Here is a 19,197-nt window from a genome sequence, read left to right on the forward strand (position 1 = left end):
ATGGTCTCGATCTCCTGACCTTGTGATCCGCCCGTCTCGGCCTCCCAAAGTGCTGGGATTACAGGCTTGAGCCACCGCGCCCGGCCTCACTCTTAACCAATAGGTCAAAGAAGAAGTCACAAGAGAAATTAGAAAATTAGAAACAAATAAGCTGGGCGTGGTGGCTCACGTCTGTAATCCCAGCTCTTTGGGAGGCCAAGGTGGGCAGATCACTTGAGATAAGGAGTTGGAGACCAGCCTGGCCAACATGGTGAAACCCTGTCTCTACTAAAAATATAAAAATTAGCCAGGTATGGTAATGGGCGCCTGTAATCCCAGCTACTCAGGAGGCTGAGGCAGGAGAATCACTTCAACCAGGGAGGCAGAGGTTGCAGTGAGCTAAGATCATGCCACTGCACTCTAGCCTGAGTGACAGAGTAAGACTCCGTCTAAAAAAAAAAAAAAATAGAAACAAAAAATGAAAGCACAACATACCAAAGCTAACGGGGTGCAGCTAAAGCAGTGCCAAGAGGGAAATCTATGTGTAAATGTTTATATTAAGAACGATCTCGCCGGGCGCGGTGGCTCACGCCTGTAATCCCAGTACTTTGGGAGGCCAAGGCGGTGGATCACAAGGTCAAGAGATCGAGACTATCCTGGCCAACATGGTGAAACCCTGTCTCTACTAAAAATACAAAAATTAGCTGGGCGTGGTGGCACATGCTGGTAGTCCCAGCTACTCGGGAGGCTGAGGCAGGAGAATTGCTTGAACCCGGGAAGCGGAGGTTGTAGTGAGCTGAGATTGTGTACTGTACTCCAGCCTGGTAACAGAGTGAGACTCTGTCTCAAAAAAAAAAAAAAAAAAAAAAAAAATTTCAAATAATCTACAAATTAAGGAACTAGGAAAAGAAGAGTAAAACTGAAGGGGAAAAAAAAAAAAAAGAAAAAAAGAAACCCAAAGCTAACAGAAGAAAGGAAATAAAGATTAAAGCAGAGTCTCGTGGTTTGAAAGCCAGCTCAGCAGCAGAACAATAGAACAGGTAGAGGTTTTTGATGCCAGTCCCTGGCATTTGGATGGCATTTCTGGACCCACTGGGGCCATGGGGAACTTGCCACCCTAAAGGGAAGGTCACAGGCCTGTCTGCCTTCGCCATCTGCTGACTGTATGGCCCCCAGGCCCTTGAGTGAACATAGGCGGTAGTCACATAGTGGATACAAGGGCCTTAGGCGAGACTCAGTGCTGTGCTGGCTTCAGGTCTCACCCAGTGAAGTCCCAGTGGCGGTGGCCACAGGGGTTCTTATGTCACCCCACCCCTGGCTCCAGGTGGCCCACCACACAGAGAGACTCCATTTGTTTGGGAGAAAGTAAGAGAAGAGAACAAGAGCCTCTGACTGGTAATACAGATAATTCTGGATTTTATCCACCACCACCAAGGCAGTACCTCTATGAGTCTGCAATAACCAGAGTGTTATTGAGCTTGGGGTGATCCCTAATGCAGAGGCTGCTTAGATCACAACATCAAAGTCCTTTTGAGTACCTGGAAAGCCTTTCCAAGAAGGATGGGTACAAATAAGCCTAGACTGTGAAGACTACGATAAATACCTGCCTCTTGAATGCCGACACTGACGAATATCTACAAGCATCAACACCATTCAGGAAGACATGACGTCACCAAACAAACCTAAATAAGGCACCAGAGACCAATCTTGGAGAGAGAGAGGTATGCGACCTTTCAGACAGAGAAGTCAAAATAGCTGTTTTGAGGAAACTCAAATCAAGATAACACAAAGAAGGAATCCAGAATTCTATCAGATAAATTTAACCAAGAGATTGAAATAAATTAAAAGAATCAAGCAGAAATTCTAGAGTTGAAAAATGCAATGGGCATATTGAAGAACACATCAGAGTTTTTTTTTTGAGACAGGGTCTCACTCTGTTGCCCAGGTTGGAGTGCAATGGTGTGATCCCACGGCTCACTGCAACCTCCACCTCCTGTGTTCAAGCAATTCTCGTGCCTCAGCGTCCCAGGTAGCTGGGAGTACAGGCATGTGCCACCACACTTGGCTAATTTTCTGTGTTTTTAGTAGAGACCGTTTTGCCATGTTTGCCAAGCCGGTCTGGAACTCCTGGCCTCAAGTGGTCCACCTGCCTTGGCCTCCTAAAGTGTTGGAATTACAGACATGAGCTACCATATGTGGCCCATGCATAAGAGTCTTTTAATAGCAGAATTGATCAAGCAGAAGAATTAGTGAACTGAAGACAGGCTATTTGAAAATGCACAGTCTGGGCTGGGCATGGTGGCTCACGCCTGTAATCCCAGCACTTTAGGAGGCCAAGGCAAGTGGATCACTTGAGTTCAGGAGTTTGAGACCAGCCTGGCCAACATGGTGAAACCCCATCTCTACTAAAATACAAAATTAGCTGAGCATGGTGGCGGGCACCTGTAGTCCCAGCTACTTGGGAGGTTGAGGCAGGAGAATTGTTAGATCCCAGGAAGTGGAGGTTGTAGTGAGCTGAGATCGTACCATTGCACACCAGCCTGGGCGACAGAGTGAGACTCTGTCTCAAAAAACAAAACAAAACAGTCAGAGGAGATGAAAGAAAATAGAATAAAAAAGAATGAGGCATGCCTACAAGATCTAGAAAATTGCCTCAAAAGCGCAAGTCTAAGAGTTACTGGCCTTAAAGAGGTGGTAGAGAAAAAAAATGGAGTAGAAAGTTTATTCAAAGGGATAACAGATAATTTCCCAAGCCTAGAGAAAGGTATCAATATCCAAGTACAAGAAGGTTAAAGAACACCAAGCAGATTTAACCCAAAGACTACCTCAAGGCATTTAATAATCAAGCACCTAAAGGTCAAGGATAAGGAAAGGATCCTAAAAGCAGCAAGAGAAATGAAACATACAAAGAAGTCCAATACATCTAGCAGCAGACCTCTCAGTGGTAGCCTTACAAGCCAGGAGAGAATGGCTTGACATATTTAAAGTGCTGAAGGAAAAAAACTTTTACCCTAGAGTAGCATATCTGGTGAAAATATCCGTCAGACATGAAGGAGAAATAAAGACTTTTCCAGACAAAGGTGAAGGATGTCACCAACACCAGACCTGTCCTACAAGAAATGCTAAAGGACATTAATGAGCAATAAGAAATCATCTGAAGGTACAAAATTTACTGGACATAAGAAAAGGACATTAATGAGCAATAAGAAATCATCTGAAGGTACATAATTTACTGTTAATAGTAAGTACACAGAAAAAAACCAGAATATTATAACCTCGTAACTATAGTGTATAAACTACTTGTATCTGAAGTAGAAAGACAAAAAGATGAACCAATGAAAAATAGTAACTACAACAACTTTTCAAGATATAGCACAAGATATAAATAGAACCAACAAAAGTAAAAGCAGGGATACAAACTTAAGGTGTAGAGTTTTATTAGTTTTCTTTTGCTTTTTTGCTTATGCAAACAGTGTTGTTGTTCTCAGATTAAAATAATGAATTATAAGATACTATTTGCGGCCAGGCGTGGTGGCTCACGCTTGTAATCCCAGCACTTTGGGAGGCCAAGGCAGGCAGATCACTTAAGGTCAGGAGTTTGAGACCAGCTTGGCCAACATGGTGAAATCCTGTCTCTACTAAAAACACAAAATTAGCCAGGTGTGGTGGTATGCGCCTGTAGTCCCAGCTACTCAGGAGGCTGAGGCAGGAGAATCACTTGAACCTGTGAAGCAGAGGTTGCAGTGAGCCGAGATTGCACCACCACACTCCAGCCTGGGTGACAGAGCGAGACTCCATCTCAAAAAAACAAACAAAACAAAACAAGATAGTATTTGCAAGCCTCATGGTAACCTCAAATCAACAAACACACAATGGAAACAAAAAATAAAAAGTGAGAAACTAAATCATATCAGAGAAAGTTACCTTCACTAAAAGAAAGCCAGGAAGGAAGGAAAGAAGGAAGAGAAGGCCAGAAAACAAATAACAAAATGGCAGCAGTAAGTCTTTACTGATCAATAGTAACATTGAATGTAAATGGACTCAACTCTCCAATCAAAAGACACAGAGTGGTTGAATGCATAAAAAAATACAAGACCCAATGATCTGTTGCCTACAGGAAACACACTTCACCTAAAAAGACACATAGACATAAAGGGATGGAAAAAGATATTCCATGCCAATGGAAACCAAAACAAGTGCAGTAGTTATACCTCTTTAAGAAAAAATAGATTACAGACAAAAACTACAAGAAGAGACAAGAAAGGTTACTATATCATAATAAAGGGATCAATTTGGCAACAGGGTATAACAATTGTAAATATATATGTACCTAACACTGGAGCACCCAGATATAGAAAGCAAATATTATTAGAGCTAAAGAAAGAGATAGACTCCAATGCAATAATAGCTGAAGACTTCAACACCCCACTTTCAGCAGAGACAAATCTTCCAGACAGAAAATAAACAAAGAAACACCAGACTTAATTTGCCCTGTTAACCAAATGGACCTAATATATATTTAGAGAACACTTCACCCAGCAACTGCAGAATACACATTCTTCTCTTCAGCATGTGAATATTCTTAAGGGTATACCATATGTTAGGTCACAAAAGTCCTAAAACTTGAAGTCAAAAATTGAAGTAATATCAAGCATTTTCTGTAACCACAATGGAATAAAACCAGAAATAAATAACAAGAATTTTGGAAACTATACAAATACATGGAAATTTAAAAATATGTTCCTAAATGACCAGTGGGTGAATGAAGAAATTAAGAAGGAAATTGAAAAATTTCTTGCCAGGCGCGGTGGCTCACGCCTGTAATCCCAGCACTTTGGGAGGCCGAGGCAGGCAGATCACGAGGTCAGGAGATCGAGACCATCCTGGCTAACATGGTGAAACCCCGTCTCTACTAAAAATACAAAAATTAGTCAGGCGTGCTGGTGCGCACCTGTAATCCCAGCTACTCGGAAGGCTGAGGCAGGAGAATCCTGTGAACTCAGGAGGCAGAGGTTGCCACTGCACTCCAGCCTGGGCAACAAGAACAAAACTCCGTCTCAAAAAGAAAAGAAAAAGGAGACATGACATTACAATACTTCAGAAATTCAAAGGACCTTTAGTGGCTACTATGAGCAATTATATGCCAAGAAATTGGAAAATCTAGAAGAAATGGATAAATTCCTAGACACATACACCCTACCAAGATTTAACCATAAAGAAATCCAAAACCTGAACAGGCCAATAACAAGGAACAACATGGAAGCCATAATAAAAAGTCTTTCCGGCTGGGCATGGTGGCTCAGGTCTGTAATCCCAGCACTTTGGGCGGCCAAGGCGGTACACACCTGTAATCTTTTTTACAATAGTCGAAAGGTGGAAACAACCCAAATGTCCATTGAAAGATAAATAGATAAACAAAATGTGTATATGTAAGTAATGGAATGCTATTCAGCCTTAAAAATGAACAACATTCTGACACGTGCAACAATATGGATGCCTTTTTTTTTTTTTTTGAGACAGAATTTTGCTCTTGTCGCCCAGGTTGGAATGCAATGGTGCAACCTCGGCTCACTGCAACCTCCACCTCCCAGGTTCTCGTGATCCACCCGCCTCAGCCTCCCAAAGTGCTGGGATTACAGGCGTGAACCACTACGGCTGGCCAACATTTCTCAAAAGAAGACATACAAATGGCTAACAGGTGTATGAGAAAATGCTCAACATCACTAATCATCAGAGAAATGCAAATCAAAACCACAATGAGTTGACCCCAATCAGAATGGCTATGATTAAGAAGACAAAGCTGGGCATGGTGGCTCACGCCTGTAATCCCAGCACTTTGAGAGGCCGAGGTGGGCAGATCATGAGGTCAGGAGTTCAAGACCAGCCTGGCCAATATGGTGAAACCCCGTCTCTACTAAAAATACAAAAATTAGCCAGGCGTGGTGGTACATGCCTGTAGTCCCAGCTACTGGGGAGGCTGAGGCAGAAGAATTGCTTGAACCTGGGAGGTGGAGGTTGCAGTGAGCTGAGATCGCACCCCTGCACTCCAGCCTGAGTGACAGAGACTCTGTCTCAAAAAAACAAGACAAATAATTACAGATATTGATGAGGATGAGGAGAAAAGGGAACTCTTATATTGGTGGGAATGTAAACTAGTACAACCACTATGGAAAACCGTATGGGGATTCTTTCTCTTCTTTGGAGACAGGGTCTCACTCTGTGGCCCAGGCTGGAGTGCAGTGGGGTGATCTCAGTCACTGCAGCCTCCGCCTCCTGGGCTCAAGTGATCCTCTTGCCTCAGCCTCCCAAGTAGCTGGCACTACAGGTACACGCCACCACACCTGGCTAATTTTTGTGTTTTTGTAGAGATGGGAGTCTCACCATGTTGCCCAGGCTGGTCTTGAACTCCTGGGTTCAAGCGATCCACCTGCCTCGGCCTCCCAAAGTGCTAGGATTACAGGTATGAGTCACCACACCCAGCCTGTGATTTCTCAAAAAACTGAAAATAGAATTACCATTCAATCCAGCAATCCTGCTTCCGGGTATCTCCAAAAAGGAAATCAAAATATCAAAGAGACACCTGCACTTGCATGTGTATTGCTGCACAATTCACAATAGCAAATATGCAGAATCAACCTAAGTGACCATCAGTTGATGAATGGGTAAAGAAAATGTGGGATAAAGAAAAGAAGTGAGTTCAAAGGTACAAACATATAGTTAGAAGGAATAAAATCAATGCTTGATAGCAGAGGGAGGTGAGTATAGTTAACAAAAGTGTATTGTACTTGGGTAATGGACACCTTGAATATCCTAACCTGATCACTACATATTATACACATGTCACACCAGCCTGGGCAATAGAGTGAGACCCTGTCTCTACACATTTTTTTCTTTTTTTTAAGGACGGAGTCTTGCTCTGTCACCCAGGCTGTAGTGCATTGGCGTGATCTCGGCTCATTGCTATCTCTGCCTCCTGGGTTCCAGCAATTCTCCTGCCTTAGCCTCCTGAGTAGCTGGGACCACAGGCGCATGCCGCCATGCCCGGCTAATTTTTTTGTATTTTAGTAGAGATGGAGTTTCACCATGTTCCCCAGGCTGGTCTCTAACTCCTGCGCTCAGGCAATCCACCTGCCTCGGCCTCCCAAAGTGCTAGGATTACAGGCGTAAGGCACCGTGTCCAGTCCCCCCAGATCTTTTTTAATTAGCTGAGCACAATGGCACATACCTGCAGTTCCAACTACTCATGAGGCTGAGGTGGGAGGATCCCTTAAACACAGGAGTTCAAGGCTGCAGTGAGCTATGACTGCACCACTGCACTCCAGCCTGAGTGACAGAGCTAGACACACACACGCGTGCTCTCTCGAGCTCTCTCTCTGTATATACACATACATACATACATATGTATGTAACAAAATTCTTTTTTTTTTTTTTTTTTTTTTTTTTTTTTTTTTTTTTGAGACGAGTCTCGCTCTGCCTCGCCCGGGCTGGAGTGCAGTGCCGGATCTCAGCTTCACTGCAAGCTCCGCCTCCCGTGTTTACGCCATTCTCCTGCCTCAGCTCCGATACTGGGACTACAGCGCCGCCACCTCACCCGGCTAGTTTTTTGTATTTTTTAGTAGAGACGGGGTTTCACCTGTTAGCCAGGATGGGTCTCGATCTTCTGACCTCGGGATCCGCCCGTCTCGGCCTCCCAAAGCGCTGGGATTACAGGCTTGAGCCACCGCGCCCCGGCGTAACAAAATTTCAATGAACCTCATAACTTCGTACCAAAAAAAATCACAGCCCAGTCTGAGCCTTCTGTTCCCATGGGCAGGACGAAGGGGCTCAGCATACTTTAGCCAGTCCTGAGGTGGGAAGAAGCAGCTCAGTGATATGGACCAAGTGAGAATGAGATGCTGGTTATAGCCAAGAGCCCCCCACGCAGCACTCCTGAAATAGAGGATGCCAATCCTGCCGCTGGGAACAGTGTAATTAAAGAAATATTATTTATTTTTCTGAAGCAAATTTGGTAATGTCAGAGCTGAGTGGTGGATATACAGGTGCTTGCCATATTTTTTTCCACTGTGAGATTGGAAAACTTCATTTAAAAAACATATTAGGGCCGGGGGCGGTGGCTCAAGCCTGTAATCCCAGCACTTTGGGAGGCCGAGGCAGGCGGATCACAAGGTCAGGAGATCGAGACCATCCTGGCTAACACAGTGAAACCCCGTCTCTACTAAAAAATACAAAAAAAAAAAAACTAGCCGGGTGAGGTGGCGGGCACCTGTAGTCCCAGCTACTCGGGAGGCTGAGGCAGGAGAATGGCGTGAACCCAGGAGGCGGAGCTTGCAGTGAGCTGAGATCTGGCCAGTGCACTCCAGCTTGGGTGACAGAGCGAGACTCCGTCTCAAAAAAAAAGAAAACATATTAGAAGAAGGCTGGGTGCGCTGGCTCACACTTGTACTCCCAGCACTTTGGGAGGCCAAGGTGGGCAGATCACGTGAGGTCGGGAGTTCGAGACCAGTCTGGCCAACATGGTGAAACCCCATCTCTACTAAAAATATAAAAATTAGCTGGGCATGGTGGTAGGCGCCTATAGTCCCAGCTACTTGGGAGGCTGAGGCAGGAGAATCATTTGAATCTGGAAGGCGGAGGTTGCTGTGAGCCAAGATCGCACCCCGGCACTCCAGCCTGGGCGACAGAGTGAGGCTCCATCTCAAACAAAACAAAATAAAACAGAAATGAAAATATATTAATAGAAGAAATGAAGCAGAGATATGTAAATTAATTCAGTCAAGTTTATTAAACTTACTGTGTGCTCAGCACTGTCCTAGGCAGTAACATGAAAAACATTACAAAAGAAGATCTCAACAAGGGAAAAATATATTCTGTACTATATTAATTTCCAATCATTTACATGTCGCCTTTTAAAGCATTCTTAGGTTGTTTTGGGGTATGTGGTCTCCTCCTTTCTCCATGTCCCCCTAAAGCTTCCACACTGTTGAACTATGTGCCTGTGGCGACCATCCTCCAGGAAGGGCACCTTCCTGCTGATGGGGCAACCAGGGGTTGGTCAGGGCTGGGGTCCCATGGTGGAGGAGACATGCTGAGAGGAAAACCATCAATCCCGAGAGCTCAGGACACTCACAGTGAATCACAGAAGGCCAAACGTGGGGAAGCCACAAAGAGGGCTCTGGGCCCCTCACTCACCCCCTCCCCTAGGGGATGTGCTTAAAGTGCTAACACCGTAATACAATGATGCATAGCTACAAGCCGTCCTGGGTGCTACTAGACTCATCGCTTGCCTCTTCCTCCCTGACTTGTGCTAATACTGAGCGGTGCCACAGGCCAATAGAAAAGTCTAGTGCCCAGCGAAGTGGTAGAGAAGGTCCAGCATGTAACCTAGAATTCTCTAGAGGAGGTGGGGAATTTCCGGAAGGGGCAGAGAAGAACAGAGAGCTGTGCAGCAAAAAAGACTTGTGCTTCGCCAGTGCCCCTGGGCCAGGGGTTGGTTCCTGTACAAAGGGCAATTTGGTTCTACATAGCTAGCAGGGTCCTCAGTTTTACCTGAGGGAACAAGGATACATAGCATAGGAGGGAGGAAAATCCATGCAGGGCCCTCCCTGTCCCCCACAAAGGCATGCCCCCATGCCTACTGTACAAGGTGCTGTGGAGTACTGGGGTGGGCATACAGCAGGGCATGACACACTTGGATGCTGGATGACATCTGAACACCCTGGCCAAAAAGCTCCCTCTGGAAGGGCCCAGTCATCACATGCAGGGCCCGCCCTGAGTCAGCATGAGGGGCTTAGGTCCAATTGGTAGCCTTGCCAAAGATACCTGTGCCCCTGTGGGTTACAGCCCAGTGAAATGCATCACATGCATGACATAGAGGGCACCCCAGCTAGGAGGGCAAGCAAAAGTGGCAGTGGCATGACCTCTTCACGTTGGTGACACAGCTAGGCAGAGGATGCCTTGGAGGAATGGGAGGGTGCCCAGAGGCCAAGAGAATACTCTTGTCTCGCCCTCGGCTCAAAGCCAGATCTCATCACTGCTCACGCTGGACACTCGATAGATATAGCCCAGCATTGGGAGGCGGATGAAACCTGCAGGATCAAAGAAGCCCGCAGGGACTCAGTAATGCTTGTTCCTTGGAACTTGGGAGAGCCCTCTCTGCCTCCTGGGCACTTGGAGGCCTTTGGCATAAGCACAGGGCTGGGGGGCAGAGGAGGAGGGTGGCAGGCCCCTTCCCCAGTACCTCGGCTGGTGAGGAGGCCGCCGGGCTCCGGGTCCAGAAGCTCTGGCCGGCTGTTGTTCTGAGCCATCTGCTGGTCTGCTGGTTTCACTGCTGGTGGACAAAGAGGGCAGTGTTCAGGAACAGGAGTGTGCCTGATGGGGCCTCGCCCCTCCCAAGCACCAAGCTCTCTTTTTCTCAGAAGCACTTCTGGAGATGAAGCAGAGGCAAAGAGCAGGGCCCTATATATACCTCTGGAATCTGGAGTGAGGTCATTGAGCTGAAGGTTGGACGGGAGGGACATGTTCTCTCGTGGCAGGCGCACGTTGTTGAGTTTTAGGTTGTTGGAGTCACTACAGGGAGGGTAAAGGTCGGGATGGATATGTGTCCCAGCACAGGCACTCATGGCTGCCTCTACCAGAAACCGCAGGCTCCCTCCTGTCCCCATCCTGCATTTCGGTGAGGCTTGTCCACCCAGCCCCAGGAAGAATTACCTTGATATCAGAGATGGGCGCCGGGAGGGGCCTGTGGAGAATGAAACCATGTCCCTAATTCTCAATGTGCCCTCCCACGCTGGGCTCTCCTCCTACCCTTTCAGAGCCAGGACCCTCAGGCAAGGGGTCTCTCAAATGCCCAGGCTTGGCCCTGGGGCCAGAGACTGGGTTCCCAGTGCCTGACCCTGCTACCTGGGATGCATGTCACCCTACCCATGGCCACACCCTGGAAGTGCTCTGCCACCGTCAGAGACGACTGGTTCTGCCCAGCTGCACTTGCTGTCCTGGCTGCTGCTCAGCCTGACCTCATCCCCACTGCCCCCAGTGTCCCTGGCCTACCTTTGGTTTTCTTCTCTTTCCTACAGACCAGGCAGGCCACCAAGGTGCTGAACCCCACGAGGGTGCCCAGGGCAAGCCCAGCAGCCACAACAATGCCCAGCAGTGGTACTTCCACCCGGGTAGCCAGAAGCCCTGGAGGATGTCCTCTGGTTAGGTCCCAAGTGGGCAGTGCCCCAACCCCAACACGCCATAGGTACTACTCTGCCCTCCTTGCCCAGGGTGGCTGGGAACAGTTCATCCACAAGACCAACTCACAGGGAAACAAGTACTCCCATTTCTGTATGGGGATGTGGACTCCTGCACCCACCTGAGGCTTTGCTGGGCCAGTTGCTGGCCATGCTCACCTGGGGCTGGAAGTGAGGCACTGGTGACACCCACATCATTGGTGGCCACCACCGAGAGGTTGTGTGCCAGGCTGCGGAGCTGCAGCTGTACCGTATGGTTGGTGAGCCAGGGGTAGTTCTGCGCATCCAGCACCAGGAAGTCAGAGGTGTTGACAGTCACTGGCCCATCCTGGTCGATCCAGGTGACATTGGCAGGCGGGTTGGCACGCACCAGGGCAAACAGGACAACCAGGAGGCCTCGGCCCTGAGCTTCCTGGTACTTGGCGCCGACTTGGGCAATCTCTGGCTTGACTGGTGCAAAGCAGAGGCCAATATGCTGTCACCACAGCCCCTTATACTTCTGGCCCTTTCTTCCCAAACCCAGATGGGAGCCAGGGGCCTGGGCCTCTCCTCAGAGGGGATGCTGAGGAACAGGATGGCTGGGTCTGCCAGACAGGCAGCATTTCGTAGTGATTATGAGTGTAAATACTAGAGCCAAATGCCCAGATGTGAATCCTGGCTCTGCTTCTTACCAGCGGGATCATCACCCTGGGCGGATTGCTTAACCTCTTTCTGCCTCGGTTTTCTTATTTGTAAAATGGTGACAAAAATAGTAATGACCTCATGGGATTATTCAGAGGATAAAATGAGTTCATATTTGCAAAGTGCTTAAGTGTCTGCTAAATGTCCTGCGGACCACCTGCCTGGTGGGTGCTAGGGGACCCTGGGCAGAGAACCTCTCTCCCTGCCCACCTCAGGGTCACTCACATTGCACATTGAGGATGACAGAGGCGTTGGCTGATCGGCCACTGCTGGGGTCCTGCAGGGAGCAGTTGAGCTCATGCTGGGCCCGGTGGGCAGTGACAGTGAAGGTGCTGGTGCCTCCAGAGAAGGCCTCCCCTCCCACGCTCAGCAGTCTTGAGGTGCTGGCCTCCTGCAGTTGTCCATCCAGATACCAGGCCAATCTGGGGGTGCCAGGCCCCCCTGCCACCCGGCAGGTGAAGGCGTGGCGTTCATTCTCCCGAAGTGCCCGCTCAGCCCAGGTCTGACCATCTATTTGTGGCTCCAACTCCCCCCAACCTGGAACACAGCAGGGGGCCTCTGGGAAGGGGTCAGGCAGGGTTGGTACTGTGCTGTGACCAGGAATTGCCCCAGTGAGAGGAGCACCAGGCCAAGGGAAAGGGCGCCTGAGTCCTCTCACCAGGGACTGGCTGGTTGGACCTAGGTAGGTGGGTGAAGGGAACAGGGACTCCAGGGTTTGGGGCCTGGAGTAGGTACCTAAACAGAAGAGCAGACAGAGGAGTGAGGGGGCTTTGGTCCCAGAAGGACTTGGTCAACGACTGAACAGGGGTGTACCTGAGCTCAGAAGGGCTGGCAGGAGCAGCAGTGTGCGCCGGAGGGTGGCTGGGCCTGGAGGTAGCGCCATGGTGGCCCGGGCCTGGGCCCCAGGCTGCTGAGAGAAGGGGGCGGGCCTCCGTGTCAGCCAGGTGACAGCAGGCAGGTCTAGCAATTGCTCCAGGAATTTACTCTCCAGAAACAAAAAGAACCATGTACGGAGACACAAATGCAGACCAGCCCCCAGTGGCGAAGGCACGGACACGAACGGCAAAGCCCAAAGGTACAGACCCACCCAGCAGACACCTGGACATCCTGCAGGTGCAGAACCGAGCACTGACTCCAGGCTACAATACAAACAGACACACGCCCGCAGATACGCAGAAGCAACCAGCATCCGTGCAACCACACCTTGCACACACGCACTCACACACACTCATACTCGGTCTCCACGCGCCCCTCCCCCAAAGGAATCGCCTTTCTCCCGATCCCATACTCTCTCCTGCCCTGTTCCCTCTCCCATCCCTCGCCCTACGCCCCCTTTCCTGGTGTTGGTGGCTCCGGTGGATGTGGGCGGAAGAGGAGGGGTCGGAGGGTGGGGTCGCCGAGCATCCTGCCCCCGCCCCCCGCCGCCGGGGCGGCTCACCTGGCTCCTTCCCCGAGCGCTGCCGGAGCAACTGCTCAGGTCTGATGAGCACCGCAGTCCGCTGCAAGGGCGGGGGCTGCGTCAGGCAGGGCCAATCGATGCCTGGGCCCCACGGGCCCTCCCCTGGCAGGTGGGCGGTCGCGGCTCACCACCCGCCTGGCTGGTCCCTAGCCCGCGCCGAGAGACCCCCGCACAGAGTGCCCCCGCATGCCCTTCCCTCCGGGCGCGGGCAGGACGCAGGACCAGGCGGGGTCGGTTAGGCCCGACGGCTTTATTGGTTCAGGGCCCCCTCCCGTCCCCTCGCCTACGGACGCGCGGGCCAGCCGCGCTCAGCGGCTGTCGCGGGGGCGGCGCAGCTGCCCCATCATGTCGGCCAGCATGCGGTTGCACAGCGCGGCGTAGGGGTTGAGCAGCACCAGCTGGCGCCGCGCGAAGGGGCTGCCCAGCCGTGCCGCCCTCTCGAAGTCCCTGCGGGCGTCGTCGTCTCGGCCCTGCAGCCGCGCCAGGAGGCCGCGCTGCACAAAGCTCTGGCGGGCGGCGCGGCCCCGGCCGCCGCTCAGCTCCACTGCGCGTTCCAGGTCCTCCAGGGCGCCTGCGGGACCGACGAGACGGGCGGGGCGGGGGTCAACGGCCGCCGGGGCGGCCTTGCCGGAGCCCCAGCCCATCTGCTGCCGCGCTGATCACCGTGGTCCTTGCGGCTCCCGGGCGTGGCCATTTACAACCCGCCTCGCACCTGCTAGAGGTACGGATCGTTATCCCCATTACACAGACGAAGACTGTGGGAGAGTTGAGAGGACTTGCCCAGGGCTGTACAGCCAAGCCACTTAGTGGCAGAGCTGGGACTGAAGTCCAGGTCTCGCCTTGTTCCTATTTTTTTCCACCTCTAATATACGAAAACATGAACGTTGCAGGATTCTGAATGGTCACTATGTTTATGAGTCTGGCCCACTGCCCGGGCAAGTAGCAGCCAATTTATTCCACACCTGTTATTAAGCATCCACTATGTGCCAGGTGACTGACTCTGAATGTCAGGGTTCAAAAAAATAATATTAACTGCATAATCATTTCTTACAAGTACAATCAAGACAGTTTCTCACTGTTTTCCTTTTGAGGGCCCTTTTCTCTTTTCCATTGCTTGCTTTAGAACACATTCTCTCTCCCCTATATCCTGGACTGATTGCCTTTCGTTATTCTTTGGTTATCTCCATGTATGTAATTTCCTTGGTCCTGGAGCCAGAGCTGGCCTGCATCGTTTTTAGTTTTATTATTCTCATAAAATACTTGGGTTGGGCCTCAGAACTCTGAACTCAGAACCTCAGGCAGCCAGCCACCTTCTTAAGTCCATCGGGCTGGCTTCTTTCGGGCTCTGCTTCAATTCACTCATGTTCTCTAGTCTCCTAAAGAGCCTGAGCCTCCGGAGAAGCGCTCAGATTGCAGTACTCCTTGGTTTCCCTCAGAGGAGCTGGTCTGGAGGAATCTCTAGTTGGAAGCACCTCTGCATCTCTCTGGGGTTTTCGTCTGCAGGCTGTCTCCAGCGATCTGGGGCAGATAAGCCTGGAAAGGGGCTCTTGGGAGGTTCCCATTGTTCTTGGAGTGGGCTCAAAACTCCCTAGCCTGGCATTGCTGGTTCTGGGAGCACCTGCGTCACCACTGCTCCTAACAGTCAAGTAGTACTAGGTTTCCGTGGTTTACACCTTCACATTAGCCTCATCTTTGGTCCCCAGTGTGGTCCCATTGTCTCCACTTAATTAGAATAACCTGAATGCAGCAGGAGTTTGATCCAGTCACTCTCCTGTTAAAATCCTTGAGTGATCCCCCATGTTTTCAAGACAGTGCAGTCTCAGCCTAATACTCCCAAGCTGTTCATCAGGCCCTTGCCCACGGCTCTAGGCTCAGCTCTCCGTCCCTCCTTCACTCCCTGCTCCACCCAGCCTGAAGACCTGAAGCTCTCTGTACTTGTGCCTGCTTTTTGGACTTCTACAGACTGTACCTTCTCCACTCACCAACTAACTCCTACTCATGCTTTAAAACTCACCCTTCAGGAACAGGTCCCACGCTGACCCCTCTCAAACTTGTTTTGCTGGTCTCAGAATTATGTGTCTGTTCTGCCCCCTGGAGTGGGAGCGTTCTGAGGAGCAGCATCATGTGGGGATTAAGAGCACACACTCTGGAGCCCTACCACCTGGTTCACATCTCAGCTCTGCTGCTACCTGACTGTATGATAGTGGGCAAGTTACTTAGCCTCTCCATGCTTCAGTTTCTTCATCTATAAACTGAATGGTTTATCTATAAACTGGGGGTGACAATGGTACCTACTTTTTAGGGTTGTTGTGAGGATTGATTTACTAGTTTATATGTAAAGTGATTAATGCCTGGTACATAGTGACTGCTGTATAAATGTTGGCGATCCATATACCCTTTATCTCAGTGTCCTCAGCACCAGCCTACTGCCACATAGTAGGTTCTCATTAACTGTTCCTTAATGGAATGCAGTCTCTTCTGAATTTCATATTAGCCCCATGATATTAGCAGGGCCCTTGATACATCTCCTACCTTATAGGTAAGAAGACAGGCTCCAGAGGGGTTTAGCAAGGCCACCCCAGCCCCACAGCCACTTCATTTCCGGTCTGTGCCCTCCCGTGGGCCCTTTTGCTGAGGATACAGGGCATCTCCCCTTACCTGCCACGTCTCCCTGGAGTCGCCGGGCCTGGGCACGGTTGTTGTAGGCTGAAGCCCTCTCAGGCAGCAGGCAGATGGCTTGGCCAAACCTCTCCAGGGCTGTGCTGAGGTCCCCAGCCTCTGCTGCCATCACCCCCTGCAGCTCGAGGGCCTTGGACTGTTCCAGCTGTGCTTGAGGGAAAACATCTGGGCCAGGGAAGGAGCCAGGAGGGGCCAGGTGTGCAGTTGGTAGCAAGAAGAAAAAGCCACCTCAGGCTTTGGAATTCTGAGATCTGAGACAGAGCTGACTGGGAATGGGTCACAGCAGGGGTCAGCTGCAGTGTTTGAGGTAGGGGGAGATGAGGTCACTAAAGCTGGGAGCTAGCATTGCCTGAGTTCCAAGGGACCTGGAAAGGGGCTTTGGTTGGTTCCCCATTGCCAAGAGAATGAAGCCCAAACTCCTCAATCTGTTAAAGCACTTGCTCCAGGTCACACAGGCCATACATTGCAGAGCTTGGATTTGAACCCAGGTCATTCTGGCTCCTGTCTGCATTTTACTCTACTACACTGCCTCTTATGCAAAGGCCACCATGACATTCCCAGATCATGAACATCACTTCTTATGTATCCCTCAGCGTTTCGGCCTGAGTTAGTAAGGTGTAGGCTTTAATCCTCAGAAACAAAAGATATCAAAAACTTCTTCATTAGGGACTAATGGAAAAGCCAGTGAACACACTCACTGCAGAAGAGTTAGCTTGGAGCTTGGCTTGTGACAGTGTTTAACGGATACTAGTTGTGCTTGCTATATTGGAACCACTCAACTGAGCAACCATGCCCTGCCTTATTTCAATCTTCCGTTCTGGTGGTAGTATTCTCTGTTATGACAAAAATATGAGAGTTTAACATCACCTGGCAATTAAGTTTGGATCATACAATTAATTAAGTGGTAAGTTCAGAGGCCTAAGAGCTGATGGATTCAGAGACAAACCCCGGGTTATTCCTCTTGGCAGGACGTCTCTTACCAAACCCCCATCAGTGCACTAAGGAGCAGCCAACCTCTCTGATTCCAATCTCAATCATAATCATGGAACAAGGGGCCTTATAAGACCACCACCTCTGCCACCTTGGGAGGCCAGCAGGCCAGCCTATGTGCAGAGCTATACTTCAGATCAAATGCCCACCTTCTTTTTGTTCTTCCTTTTCTGCTTCCTCTCCGAGGTCCAGTCCAACAATGTCTCCAAATGGGGTGTCAGGGTTGAAGATGGCCTGCAGCACTGCCCGATCATTTGGAGTCCCCATGGTGCCCAACTCCAAAATCCCAAAAGGTGACTCCGGATGAGAGAAGAGGGAGGGACGTGGTGAGAGTGGAGCCTCCAGCAGGAAGTTGATCTGAAAGGATGAGGACCACCCCTTCATGAGGAGTGTCTCCCTGTCCTTGGCCGTTAGCATTTGCTCAACCTGTGGCCTGGAGGGTTGACCCTGGCTTGGCAGACTATTTGGTTACTTCTCAACTGCCTCTGCCCCCAGGAGAAACAGTAAACAAATCCAGCTTCAGCCTTAAGGTGGAGTGCAGCTAAGAGAAGGTGCTCTCCAGCTTCTCCCTGAAATGCTTTATTATATTCACAGTTGAGGAGAAAATAGATAAAATCACTACTTGACCTCCTTGGATAAAACAGGGGAGCTATGTAGAAGGTAAAGGCCCTGTTCCTTTGTGCTCTTGACCCTGCCTCATATCCACAATTAATTAGGTCCTGAACATACATCACTGATGAATAAAGGAAGAAAATACAGTCGAGAGCCAGTGTGGAGCGGACCTGAAGGTGGGCGACAGGGAATGATTTAGTGATGCCACCTTAAAGTCAAGGACTGTGGAAGGTACTTTGTGACCAGGTCACAGGCCATGCCCCTCCCCCTTTCCTCCACCCTCTCCAACCAAAGCCAAAAGAAAGCTTAATTAACCATGTGCAGCAATAAACTTGACATGTTTATTAATTAAACTATCACTTAAATAAAAAAAAGTGCATAGAAAATAAACATGTTTAAAAACTCCTTTTTTTTACAACTATGTACACTTTTTACTTTTACATTCAGTCTTTCGTAGAGAGCTTTCAGCATTATTATTTTTTGAACTATTAAAGTATTTTCCTTCATCCCTGTCACAGGGAGTTAACACTGATGGACTTTAGACACATTTTCCTTTTTTTTTTTTTTTTTTTCTTTTCTCTAACCAGAAGCTTGGAAGAACACAAGGAAAAAAAAAAACAGATCTGTTATACATGATAAAGTTGTCAAAAAATGTCTTATTTCTAGAAAAGAAGCTTGTCATCTGTTGAGCTCTTGAAACAATTATTCAACTACCTGTATTTACTAAAGAGACTGTTAAAAGTTCAATAAAAGAAACACCACAATTCTATTTTCTTGGTTGAAAGACAGAACTAGAGTACCTCGGAACAAGATACCAGGAAAGCACAGAACACAATTTTCCCCTAAATGCAGGTGGTAACCCCAACATTCATAACCAAAAATAGAGAAACAAGGAGGACAGGTACTGACTGGCAACATTCATGGGCAGAAAAAAATCCAGGTGACACCATGTCTGCATTTTTCTCTGATCCGAGGAATGGACTATTCTACCATTCCTTTATGGTTAGAGGTTCCCCCCATTTCGGGAATCAGAGGAAAGTGAGCCTGACATCTTCCTGCCGCTACTAGCAACTGTAACACAATCCTTATCTATAGTGTTAAGAGAATTAAAAGCCATGGACTGAACTAGGCTTTGTTACATGGTGCATTACTATATTAGTTCCTATATATATCATATTTATATTTATTTGAAAACCAAAACAAACAAAAAGTTGCAAGTTTCCAGAGTGTGTGACTTGACTAGCATTCATGATTCGGCACAGAACCATCTGCTCAATAACCTTGTATTGCTTTAAAATGAAGGAAATGAAACATAAAATTACACCCAGCCCTTTGCAATGACCCGCTTTTCCTTAAAAACAAAAACAACTTGATTTCTATTTAAAAAAAAAACCCAAACCAAACTTAAAAGTTAACATCTGACAAGGTTTTGACCTTTAGTATTTTCAGATATTTGATTGAACGTCAGTCCTTTAGAAAGATACATTCATTAGAAGATTTTTTTTTTAAAATTTTTGTGTGTGTGTTGTATTTTTTTTTCCTTTTTTTTTTTTTTTTTTTTTTTTT

The 19,197-nt window shown here is 48.8% G+C and overlaps 2 protein-coding genes across 9 annotated transcripts in view; both read right to left on the bottom strand.

Moving 5' to 3' along the window:
* TMEM25 (transmembrane protein 25) overlaps positions 1–13,323 on the bottom strand; it is a 17,612-nt gene extending 4,289 nt beyond the window's left edge. Inside the window, exons 1-8 of one of the 7 annotated variants that reach the window (XM_017883061.1) lie at positions 12,705–13,323; positions 12,117–12,428; positions 11,370–11,660; positions 11,026–11,157; positions 10,687–10,717; positions 10,445–10,545; positions 10,217–10,303; positions 8,739–10,064 (exon numbers count right to left, since the gene is read on the bottom strand). In XM_017883061.1, the coding sequence (XP_017738550.1) occupies positions 9,991–10,064; positions 10,217–10,303; positions 10,445–10,545; positions 10,687–10,717; positions 11,026–11,157; positions 11,370–11,660; positions 12,117–12,428; positions 12,705–13,080 (1,404 nt within the window). In that variant the 5' untranslated portion in view covers positions 13,081–13,323 and the 3' untranslated portion in view covers positions 8,739–9,990. Of the gene's footprint in view, positions 1–8,738; positions 10,065–10,216; positions 10,307–10,444; positions 10,546–10,686; positions 10,718–11,025; positions 11,158–11,369; positions 11,661–12,116; positions 12,450–12,704 lie in introns of those variants that run through there. The other 6 variants (XM_017883060.1, XM_017883059.1, XM_017883058.1 and 3 more) reach the window with 6 other exon arrangements.
* TTC36 (tetratricopeptide repeat domain 36) lies at positions 12,236–19,191 on the bottom strand. 2 transcript variants are annotated; one of them, XM_017883066.1, is made up of 4 exons: positions 17,169–19,191; positions 16,009–16,194; positions 13,330–13,921; positions 12,236–12,798 (listed from the first exon to the last, which is right to left on the bottom strand). In XM_017883066.1, exons 1-3 carry the CDS (start codon positions 17,434–17,436, stop codon positions 13,659–13,661), a joined length of 717 nt encoding a protein of 238 aa, XP_017738555.1. In that variant the 5' UTR covers positions 17,437–19,191; the 3' UTR covers positions 12,236–12,798; positions 13,330–13,658. The 2 variants fall into 2 exon arrangements, with proteins under 2 accessions (XP_017738555.1, XP_017738554.1); XM_017883065.1 differs by having other exon boundaries at positions 12,243–12,801.
* Positions 19,192–19,197: the final 6 nt, after the last annotated feature.

Source organism: Rhinopithecus bieti, unplaced genomic scaffold, assembly GCF_001698545.2.
Source record: "Rhinopithecus bieti isolate Rb0 unplaced genomic scaffold, ASM169854v2 scaffold_11964, whole genome shotgun sequence".
Taxonomy (NCBI): domain Eukaryota; kingdom Metazoa; phylum Chordata; class Mammalia; order Primates; family Cercopithecidae; genus Rhinopithecus; species Rhinopithecus bieti.

Excerpts from the sequence above, each read along its gene's own strand:
- TTC36 (XM_017883066.1), bottom strand. The coding sequence starts at position 17,436 with ATGCTAACGGCCAAGGACAGGGAGACACTCCTCATGAAGGGGTGGTCC. Across the intron at positions 16,195-17,168 it reads AAAGGAAGAACAAAAAGAAG|ATGTTTTCCCTCAAGCACAG; the intron begins GTGGGCATTTGA and ends TCCCTGGCCCAG. Across the intron at positions 13,922-16,008 it reads ACTCCAGGGAGACGTGGCAG|GCGCCCTGGAGGACCTGGAA; the intron begins GTAAGGGGAGAT and ends TCGGTCCCGCAG.